The sequence below is a fragment of the Phoenix dactylifera genome, chromosome 7 (genome assembly GCF_051530095.1).
Source record: "Phoenix dactylifera cultivar Ajwa chromosome 7, Ajwa_hap1_PhDact_Kaust_v1.1, whole genome shotgun sequence".
NCBI lineage: Eukaryota > Viridiplantae > Streptophyta > Magnoliopsida > Arecales > Arecaceae > Phoenix > Phoenix dactylifera.
This window is the reverse complement of record NC_143196.1, coordinates 1,642,590-1,654,389: the sequence shown is the minus strand read 5'-3', so window position 1 is coordinate 1,654,389 and position 11,800 is coordinate 1,642,590. Positions and strand designations below refer to the sequence as shown.

Here is an 11,800-nt window from a genome sequence, read left to right as displayed (position 1 = left end):
AGGCGTGCCTGATCGAGTTAGATCGATCATGAAATTAGTTTAAAATCTATTTTTGCTAGTTTAAGTTTGATTTGTTTAACTTCCAACCAAACTTAATTTGAACTTTTTCTCGAGCCAAGCCCAAGACAAGACAAGCTGCTCAATTTATTTGTCAGCTCTTCCCAAAAACGCCGATCACAATATTGCACAATATTAGCCATACATACGATAGGTTTTTTCTTTTTGACTAAATTTGGCCTGAATATAATTTTAAAGAAACGAGCACTTAAGGTTGTCATGTCCCATTATTTCCGACTCTATCTGTTGAGTAATTTAATTTAAAATCAAATAACTATCAAAATTTTGTTTTTTTTAAATATCTAAAAGTATCTTTGGGACTATGAAAAATTAATTAAATCTACTAAAAAATTATTCAGATGTATTTTAGGTTTATTTGGAGCCAAATGGAGCCCTAAAGCCCAAAATGGTGCAACATCCATTACTTAACTCTAGTTAAACCAAATCAATATATACAGTCTCACAAGTCGCGAGGCACGACCCACCGCCTTTTGGTCCTTGCTATAAAATCACGTGCCTAACACGCAAGGTCGAAATAACATAAATAAAATTAATAAAGAAAAAGAAAAAAAAGGAAAAAGCCCTAATTCGCCCTCAAATAACAGGAGATCAGAGGCATTGATTTCTTCGTCGCCGGCGGCGATGGATGTCTGCGGAAGCTGCGGCGAGGGCCGGGTGGTCGTGGACCCGGACTCCGGCGCCCGCGTCTGTGGTTCGTGCGGCCGCGTGCTCTCCTCCGATGACTTCCGCCACCAGACCTTCACCTCCGACGGCGTCCCCACCGGCTCCCTCATGCTCTCCGTCGGAGTCTTCAGCCACCGCGACCGCCGCCTACTCCGCGCCCGCACCCTCCTTGCCGACCTCGCCGCCCGCCTCGGCCTCTCCCCCGCCCGCGCCGCCGAGGCCGCCGCCCTCGCCTCCGATGTCACCGAAGGCGCGCTCGGCGACGGCCAGTGGTTCACCGTCCTTGCCGCCGCTTGTGCCTACCTCGTCATGCGCCGCCATCGCCTCCCCCTCTCCCTCGCCGAGGCCGCCGCCGCCGTCGGCTCCGAAGTTCACGACCTCGGCCGGATGGCCGGCCGCGTCACCCACCACCTCCGCCTTCCCCCGCTTCCGGAGTTCGACGCCGTCCACTCCCTCGAGCGCACTGTCCGCACCTCCCCCAGCTTCGCCGGGATCGAGAGGGAAAAGGCCGAGCAGATCATCGGCCAGGGGTGCTTCCTCCTCCAGTGCGCCACCAAGTGGTTCCTCACCACTGGGCGGCAGCCACTCCCGATGGTCGCCGCCGTAGCGGCGTTTGTGGCGGAGGTGAACGGGGTGAAGGCCGGGATTGAGGACATTGCCAAGGAGATCTACGCCGGGGTCGCCACCAGCAAGCGCCGGCTCAAGGAGCTCATGGAGACCCTCGTCGATGTCGCAAGGTCCTTGCTTCCCTGGGGCGCAGACGTCACCGTCAAGAACCTAGTGCAAAATGCGCCCCTTTTGATCCGGATCATGGAGGTGAAGTCCAAATCCAGATCGGTGGAAGGGTCGGAGGAGGAGGGCCTTGGATTCGATTTGGGTGATCTCCTGAATGCCTATCATTCAAACCCGAGGGAGGATAGTGATTCCAAGTATTTCAACAATATAGGTCATGAAGAGGGTGGTCATGAGGTGATGAGCTGCGTTGAGTTGGAGAACCTAAAGGTCTCGGGGGAATGCCTTTTGAATGCTTACAAAAATGTCTTGGAGAGAATTGGCTATCTTAAGGAAAAGGGAGAGCTTGGGAAGGACCAGGGGAAGAAGAGGAGGATAGCTGGATTGGATTCGGAGGCATTAATTGATTCGTGGGAGGGAAGATGGGATTCCGACAAGAAGCTGACGCTTGAGCAAGTATTACAGCGTGATGTCGGTTATGATGCTCTGCCTCCATCTTTTGTTACTGGTGTCAAAACCAGGAAATGGAGAAAAGAGAAGATAAAAGCTGCTAAGCATCGGATTAATGAGGTTATGAAGCCTCCATCATCCTCTGCCGATTCGGGTGGGAAGGAAGAGGATTCTGTTTTGGAGCAGATGATAGGTAGGAAGGGGGGGAGGGGGAGGAGGAAGAGAGTTAAAAATGGTGGTCTTGATTGGGAGGACTGCATAATTGAACTTTTACTTCTCCATGGAGTTAAAGAGGATGAAATAGAGCAAGGCCACTATAATACGTTGCTGGCCTTGCATGTTTTCAATTCCTCGAGTACTCAGAGACAAACAGGACCAGAAAATTCCAGGGTTGGGGACTGCTGGTGATGATTTTTGGTGTTCAGGGGCCCCTGTCAATATTGTACTTACAGGTTGGACATTACTTGGATAGATCCATACTGTTTCTTTGATTCAGTTGTTGACAAGAACCCATTCATTTTGATTGATGGTTGCATCAAAACTTCGATACCTTAGCTTCATACTGTTCTTTTCTTACTACGGTGCAGTTCATTTCGGAAGTAAAGAAATTTATTGACTTTAGCAGTTGCTAGCTAAAATGGCTTTTGGCTTATAAGATGGTCTAGTCTCATTTATTATATATAAAAAATAGATTTATGTTGGTCCACCTGCTTCAAGCATGGAAATGTAGGTGCATTACAATCTACTTAAATTTCCTTACAATGAAGACAAGAAGGTAACGTTCCAGCAATGTCACCTTGATTTATTGCCATCTTACTTCTGATTTTCATGATCTGTAGGTATGTTTTTTAAGATTGTGAGGGAGCAGATTATTACCTACTGAGCTAACTTATTGCTTGGTTCAGAGCAGTATTTTTGCTGTCTTTTGCATTAAATTGGACTCATATCGCTGATTCTGCATTGTAAAATAAGGCACTATATTTCTACACCTAGAAATCATAAGCACCGTAGCATTTTTATGTCGTCATCCCTATCTTGCTATTAACTTGTGAAAGCAAAGGGAAAAAACCTTTTTCTTTCCATTTTATAAAAGCTTCTTTGTCCTTGAGTTATTTTGAATTGCCCAAGACTTATTTTACAGATTTATTGGATTATTTAAACTCCTACAGCCTGGAGGTAAGGCTACTCCTTCTGATCTGGAGGTCACGGAAACAGCTTCCCTGCATTCAGGGTTAAGATTGTGTATGTATAACCCTCCCAGACCTTGCAATGGCCAGTCTGGTGCACTGGACCGCCCTTTTCCTGTTGTGTTATTAAACTCCTCTGCATGCTTCAAATGGCAGCATAGTTTTCTGTATTTTTTTATGTCCAAACCAGTGGCCCTACCGACGGTGGTGACTTCGGAGGCCTCCCTTGGAATATCTTAGGCAGGGAAGCCAATCTGCTATGCTTGTTGGAAAATGTCTACTTCAACAATATGTTTGTATGCCTTCTCTTGCCATGTTGGTTGTAAAAAGGAACTGTGTAAATGAGGTGCATGAGGAATAGGTTTAGGAATTTGAGAAGTATCTGATCTGAGACTTTTCTATCCACGAGCGCCGGTCATTCTTCTCCTAGCTCTATACATTGCTGCTCCATTACCCTCTGATTAACCTGGCAGTGACCACTAGGCTTGTCCATGCTGTATGCAATACCTGGAAGGCACTGCAAAACTGAATTTCCATGACAAATTGTACCCCTCTCCTCGTGTTTACTGAATGAGGCTGTCCATGCGAATGGTAGACTCCTGGAAGTAGAGAATGTGTTTTTGTTTCTGATACCTTCTCTTTCCTGATAACTATTGCAGTCTGTCAGCAGAAACATGGTGCACCACCTCAAATATCTGGCACCATTCTTGTATCATTTGTTAGTGGTTGGGGCAAAATTCCACCCCCATGGCTGATGCTTGTCCCGAGACCAGATGATAAGATGGGTGGAGGGGTGATATTCAGTGGTAAAGGAGCATGTTAATTCATATTTGATATTTATAGTTGCTGAGATATCTCATCTTTTAGCCCTTCAGGACATGGAAAAGTTTAAGCTAACCGGAATACTTATCGAACAAATATAAATCAGCATCAAATAGTTGAGCAAGGTTTGAATTGTTATGGTCATGATAGGTTGTAATTTGATGATTTCTTTGGGTGTAGGAACTTGGAAGGAGAAATTCTATATTTGGCTTGGCATGCGTATGGATGGCTACTTCACCTCTGGAATACAGAATCATCCTGGTGGCGTGGAATGCAGCATGGATGCTTGCATGACTCATGAGAGCAGAGCAGTACTGAAGGTTTCCGTGGCCTTTGCGGCTCAACCTAGTACCTGGTCTTTCTGATTCTCTTTTATTTTTTGTTCTACTTCTTTCTGTCTTCCTTCGGGCTGGAGATAAAGCGGGGAGCTCAGAGCAATGGAGGATTTAAGGGCGAGTGACCGCTTGCTGAATAATCATTTTTAATCCACGGATATGTTACAGGTTGACGTTGGCACCCAATTAGTAACAGGGGCTCTCGGACTCCAATAGTCTGATAAGTTCCTCTAATAAATCTACGTTGGAAACATCCAATAAGCTTTTTTGGATGAGGAGCCGTATCGTCATCAAGCAACAAAACACAAGAGGCTGCTTGTTTGGGATTCTGGGAACACGAGTGGCCATAATTCCCCATCACTGCCTTTAGTCCATTTTGGAGAGTTTGGGTTGTATCTTTTGCGCCGAAGGATGATTGATCTTTATTTTGCGATGCCGGAGATTGAATTTCATTCATCTATATGGATTATGAAGCAGCATTGTATGATCTAATGATGGATTCGCCGAAGATCTATGCTTGGATAGCTAGGGAGTGACTCATCTAAAAAATTAAAAACCCATACATAAATGTTTGTGCCTCATTATAACAACGTCTATATCAATAGTAATATTATTATAATTTTTATTTTAGAATAATGAATAAGATATTTATACCTATAAATTTTATTTATCTTATCTATTTTAAACATAATTAAAAGAAGAAAAAAGAAAAAACTTCGCCTATATATTATTTTATACCAAAATAAATAGAATATTCTTACAATCTCTCTCGGATTACAGGACGCTTCAAAATCAACAAAACAATAAAAAAAAATTGAAAAAAAAATAAAGAATACCTTGCATTTACTATTTTGATATTTGACTAACCGGATGAGACGTGTATGCCAACGTAAAACAAGAGATAGTTTTGCCACCTTCCAGCGCTTGCGTGAGACACGCCGTTACGAGTCTCAATTAATTCTGCATGCCTCACCGATCAGCACGTCGACATCAAACCACGCGACCATCTTCATCTCTATAAACGTAGAATACGTTTTAATTTTTTTCTTTAAAGAAAAAAAAGAGAGCCAAAGACCGATCTTTTCCCCTCCCGTTGTTTTGTACGCACAGCATTCGACGGCACCCACAGCGGCTGGTTTGACCGAACACCCCACCATTCTCACCCATGGTTTCTCTTTTCATGCCCCCGGTCTCGTCCCGAAACTATTCAACCCCACAAACTCCCATCGTTTTCCCACCCACCCTCACAAAACCATCCCTTCTCCTTCTCTCTCTCTCTCTCTCTCTCTCTCTCTCTCTCTCTCTCTCTCTATATATATATATATATATATATATATATATGTACGTATGTATGTATACTTCGTCATCTTTTTTCCCGATTGTGATCATCTCCTTGTTGTCCTAGTCTCCGTTTTTTGATGGCTCCCACGGCTGCCATGCTCTTCCTGAGCTATCACCAATGGAAGCCCAGTCCCTCCTCTCTCCAGTATCCCGTCTCCAATACTATTTTTCATGTTATGTTTACCAATGGAATGGCATCCATTGATCCCCCGGCAACGCCGCCAGAAGCCGTCGGAGAAGCAGCGGGAGAAGAATTAGCCAGAGAGGATGGCAAGGAGGTTAGACCTTCCTCTCTGGAAGACAATTTTGAGGAGTCCCTTCGACTCAGCTGCTGGTCCTAATAAGAGAGATCACTGCACCTATATATATATACGTTTGTCTTCACCTTTTGTTAGTGTTAGTTGTGAGCAGAATGTAAAAAATTTCGAAAAGTTTCTTCTAGTGAATGATGTATTTTCGCTAGATCGGTGCAATATATAAATTCGTCTTGCCGAAACAAAAAAAAAAAGCGCATTCTCCTCTTGGATCCCCAAAATTTAGTTGCTTAGTTTGTTCTGAGAAATCTACAGTTGATAGGGGCTTGGAGCTGTTCTTTAAATCTTCTCCCTCCTTTTCTTATTTTCTTATCTTTCTTTCCTTTTCTTCTCTCTTCTTTTCTTTATTTTTCGTCTTTCACTTTCCCTTGTTCTTTTATCTTTCCTTTCTTTCGTTCTCTCTTCTTTCTTCTTCTCTCTTCATATCATATGGATAGGTTTATCGTTTTCTTTAGCATTTGGTATGGTATATAAGACTACGTGTCCATGTAAGTATATTTAGCATTTGGTATAATATATCGGTTAAACCCTGTATCAACGTATATATAAGTTTAAAGGGTACAAAGAACTAAGAAAAATATTTATAAGTCCCATGATGCTGATATGCTTAGAGAAAAATTTAGTACATGCACCCTTCGTCGAAGGGTCATCAATCATATATATTAGGGCTCATTTGGTTCGTGGGAAAAGAAGGAGAGAAAGTGTGGTCAACAAAAAAGTAATGAGATGTCTCTTGTTTAGTTGGAGTTTTCAAAAGAGAGAGATGGAAAAGTTGTATTCCCATGGGAATATGATTCCCACAATTCATGAAAAAGTATTTCCCATGAGAAATATGGCGGAAATCACTCCATTTTTATTTTTTTTCCAAAAAAGCCCTTCAGCATTAAAGAAGCATTAAAGTGGCATTAAAGACCTAATTTTTATTAAGGGCATAATAAGAATTATACATAACTTTCCCAGGAAAGTGAATGGCCAACCAAATATAAACACTTTGTAAATTTGTCACTTTTCCATGTTCAACCAAATATGCCAAAAGTACTTTTCTATATATCATCTTCCTAGGAATTTGTTTTCCAAAAATCATATTCCTAGGAGAGAAAATGCTTCTCGCGAACCAAACGAGCCCTTAGTGGGAGATGGATAGCATATACTAACTTCTTTATTGTCAACAATATTTTCTATATGCAGTCATCTCAAATGAATATATTATCGTTTGAGCTGTTTAAATTACGATCAATTAGTGCAATGGCTTCTTGATTATTACAATATATGTAGAGAGGGCAGGTATGAACACCCACTTTCATGTCAACAATGAAAATTATATTTGAAAAAAAAAGGATAGAAGCTATGCTACAAGCAATATACTCTGCCTCTTGCACGTAGTTTGCAAATACGTGTATTAAACTTCCCACTGTTTGTATATAGTATGCATCTAGTTTTTCTTGTCCTTTAACTAGATAATCTTTATTACTTCAATTCAAATCCTTTTTAACATGTGTGGATAAGGTTTTGCAATTATATCTCTTAAATCTTTTAAGAATATAATCAAGATACTGTAATTTACTTAGACAAAGCATCCTAGATTTTCTATCTCTAATGATCTTTATTTCTAAGATTATGATGCTTCTCTCTTGTTTCTCATTTGAAATCGAGAGGTTAGCCATGATTTTATTTACTTAATCATTATTGATAGATTGTTTCCAATAAGAAGTATCATCCATATATAAAAAAGATAATTGTAAAATAACTCCCATTCTTCATAATATATACACAATGGTCTAATTTATGAACCACATATCCTAACATTGAGATAAGTAACATACTATAAATTATGTCCCTTGTAAGAAGGATCCAACGTAATAATTACTAACAGTCTGGCGTAATAATATGTCCCTTGTACTTACAGAATATTTGGGGTACTACAAATTTTGAATAGCTTGGTTTATGCCTGCTTGGACGCTCTAAATAATAATGCTACAAGGTAATGCCAAGTTCAGTAAAAACCGTACAAGTTTCTGAAGCTGTTGGGGGAAAAACCCCAAGTCATACATCTACGGAGGCGCTCAGCCAAAGAGCGCCGACCGGAAAGCTGCTCGGTCAGAGAGTGCCGACCAGAGAGCTGCTCGGCCGAAGAGCGCCAGCCGGAAAGTTGCTCGGCCAAAGAGTGCCGAACGGAGAGCTGCTCGGCCAAAGATCGCCGACCAGAAAGCTGCTCGGCCAAAGGATGCCGACCAGGAAGGCGCTCGACTAGAAGGCGCCGACCAGAGTGCGCGCCAAGAGGTGCCCAACCAAAATAAGCTGCTCGGTTAGAAAGTGCCGACCAAAGACAGCGCCGAGGCGCTCTGCTAGAAGGTGCTCGCCTAAAGGGCGCCGACCAGGAGTACTCAAAGCAGCCCCGCCACAGGGCGCCCCATTGGGCGATCAGCTCGGCTCGGCACCCTTGCCGAGCCGATGCCTTAACCAAATGTTCAACCTCTGCCTAAAGTCCAAGGGACTTGACAACTCCTACGACTTGCGACCTGCCACTATCTCCAAGCCATCAAGGCATAAGATCTCCTCAGGCGTTCGGCACGACCTGCCATTAATGCATGAGACTCCCTCAAGTCTCCGATGCACTCAGGCATTTAATGAACACGGCCCAAGACGATCTCCGGATCACTGAACCATCAGAACGTATGGCTCTCCCTGACCGCCGGTTCATTCGGTAATAAATGCACTTACCATCCACGGACCCCAGGCCCACCACAGCCGGCGGTTCAACCACTCCAACAGGTCCGATCGACCGTGACAACTCCCTGATTCCGGTCTGATTCGGTCCCGTTCTCCATTACGCCATTAATGGGCCAAATCGTGCCCAATTATTACAAAATAGGACAAACCTCCTGTCACCTCCCAGGTAACAAAAATCCTCCTATAAAAGGAAACCTGGAGGGAAAAGGGAGAGAGGACCAAAAAGCAGAAAAAAACCCGGAGCTGGAGAGAACCCTCCTAGACCGGGGGAAAAAGGAAGAAAACAGCACAGACACAATTGAACACGGGATTCTCTTTGTCTTCTCCACATACTCTCTCCCCTGCTCTTCTCCACATACTTGCCCCCTCTGACTTAGGCATCGGAGGGCCGGCGCCGGGGAGCCCGGCCACCGGTTTTCTTTGCAGGACTTGCACACCCCCCGCAGCGGAGGACGCAGCCAGCCGGCGCACCGCCGTCCGCCCCCTGCAGCAGTGGAGCTCCTCCTTCCCCGGCTTCACGGCGGCCCCCGGGTCCAATTTCCAGCAACAGTTGGCGCTAGAGGAAGGGCCCGAGTTCGCTACCATGAAGCTAAGAAGCAAAGGGGCTTCCAACGCCTCTCGACGTCCTCCACCAAGCCCAGAATGTTCCGTTCGGAACTCACCACCCCCGGTTGAGCCAGCACCTCAAGTTCAACCGGAACAATTTGATGCCCTGGTGCAGCAAGTGCAGGCGTTGGCTACCGCCGTCCAAAGCTTGCAACCCAGGGGCATCCCAGCAGCACCGCCTCCCCCGGCTCCAGTTCAACCGGAGCCCCCTACAAGCGGGCTTCCTCTTCGAGGTCAGGACTCTCAAGTCCAGGCCTCCCTCTGGAGAGAGCACCCAGTCAGAGATCACGGAGGCTGGCCACAGCCTTCAGAAGCTGAGTCGGTTCCAGGGCAACCTGCACCCGGAGGAACCGCTGTAGCGATCCTCCAGAATAATGAACTCGACAAGAAGGTCGAAAAGCTGGAGCGCCAAATCCAGGCACTCCACGGGAGAAAATCGGGACGTAACGGCGACTTCGAGTTCAATACGAAGTCGCCCTTCTCCCAGGAGATTGAAGATGAACCGGTTCCCCTCCGGTTCAAGATGCCCCAGGTGGAGCCTTACAACGGCAAGGCAGATCCCTTTGACCACCTGGAGAGTTACCGGGTCTTAATGGCCCTACAAGGAGCCTCGGAAGCCATGATGTGCAAGGCTTTCCCGGCGACACTCCGAGGACCAGCCCGGCTTTGGTTTACCGTGCTGAAGCCGAGTACTGTCTCTTCCTTTGAGCAGCTCGGCAGACAATTTGCTGGCAACTTTGCTGCCAGCCAGCCCCAGCGGCGGACATCTGACTCCCTCCTTGACATCAAACAAAAGGAGGGAGAATCCTTCAAGGAGTACTTGGACCGGTTCACCGCCGCAACATGGGAAGTCCGGGAGCTTGACCAGTCAATCGCCATGTCGGCGCTGAAGACTGGAGCCCGGTCCTACAGATTCCTCTTCTCGATTGAGAAGAATTTCCCAGCGGACCTTACAGAAATGTTCGCTCGAGCCCGGAAGTATGCCAAGGCTGAGGAAGCCGTGGCCGTCAGGCGGGGCGGGACCGAGCAGAACCCCAAGAAGAGGCGCCGTGAGGAACGCAGCCGACCCAGAAGCCCGTCTCCACGACGAGCTAAGAATCCGCCCCGCCCGAAAAGTCCACCCCGGTTGAGAGGACCGCCGCAGCAGAGGTCACTCCGCCCGAGGTTCCCACTGCAGGCCCGTGCACCTGAAGGGAGGTATGAAGAGTATACTCCCCTCAATGCTCCTCGGGCTGAAATCCTCATGGAGATTGAGAGTCGGGATTGCATCCGGCTCCCCCCTCCAAAGCCAGACACCAGAATCCGGCGTGATCTCCGGAAGTGTTGCCGTTTTCACCGGGATCACGGCCATGATACCGAGGATTGTTATCAGCTCCGAAATGAGATCGAAGCACTCATTCGCCGAGGGGTGCTCGATCGGTTTGTACAAGGCCGGCGTGAAGGGAAGAAGCCAGCCGAAGGAGCAGCACAGCCTGAAGGTTCTAATGCCAACAGGCCCATCGCCGGCGTCATCAACACTATCCGAGGAGGGACCTCGGCTGGGGAAGCCTCAGGGGAAGGAGCCTCCTCGAAGCGCCCGCGCACCTCTGAAGCCATCTCCTTCTCAGATGACGATCTAGAGGGAGTCGAAACTCCCCATGATGATGCCATGGTCATCTCCATGATCATAAATAAATTTGATGTAAAACGCATCCTGGTTGATAATGGAAGCTCGGCGAATGTTTTGTATTTTGATGCTTATTGTAAAATGGGGATGACAAAAGAACAGCTACGGAGGATGAATGCTCCGCTAGTTGGATTCACTGGGGATTCAGTCCCAGTAGAGGGCGAGATCGACCTTCTGGTCACAGCCGGGCTCGCCCCTCGTGAAAGTACCGTGGGTATGAGCTTCCTTGTGATACGCCTGCCCTTGGTTTACAACGCCATCCTTGGAAGGCCAGGACTCAACGCCCTTCGAGCAGCGGTCTCAACTCACCACCTGCTGATGCGATTCCCCACCAGCCAGGGAGTCGGTGAAGTCCGAGGGGACCAAATGGTGGCAAGGCGATGCTACCTAGCGACCCACGAGGCAAGACGACCAGCCGAGGTGCCCGCCCCAACGACTGACCAGCCCTCAACTGAAGTTATGGAGGCACGGGTCAACCCCCAGAAAGAGCGGGTAGAGCCTGGTGAGTTGTTAATTCAAGTTCCCTTACGAGAGAACTTTCCCGAGCTAACCGTGCAGATCGGCTCTGGCCTTGGCGAAAACGAGAGGAGTCGCCTCGTCGACTTCCTACGGGACAATATGGATGTCTTCGCCTGGTCGCCTGTAGATATGCCGGGGATAGACCCGGAGGTCATGGTCCACCGACTTCAGGTGAAGCCGACCTGCAAGCCCGTGCGGCAAAAGAAGCGAGGCGCCGCCCCTGAACGACAACGAGCAGCAGCCGAGGAGGTCGGCAAGCTCCTTGAAGCCGGTTTCATCCGGGAGATATCCTACCCGGAATGGCTCGCCAATGTGGTCCTCGTCAAAAAAGCTAGCGGAAAGTGGCGTATGTGCGTG

The 11,800-nt window shown here is 46.8% G+C and overlaps 1 protein-coding gene across 1 annotated transcript; it reads left to right on the top strand.

The window, feature by feature from the left end:
• The first annotated feature begins 602 nt into the window (after nucleotides 1–602).
• Nucleotides 603–4,759, top strand: LOC103707617 (POLLEN-EXPRESSED TRANSCRIPTION FACTOR 2). The gene is made up of 2 exons (XM_008792166.6): nucleotides 603–2,375; nucleotides 4,113–4,759. Exon 1 carries the CDS (start codon nucleotides 700–702, stop codon nucleotides 2,329–2,331), a length of 1,632 nt encoding a protein of 543 aa, XP_008790388.3. The 5' UTR covers nucleotides 603–699; the 3' UTR covers nucleotides 2,332–2,375; nucleotides 4,113–4,759.
• The last annotated feature ends 7,041 nt before the right edge of the window (nucleotides 4,760–11,800 follow it).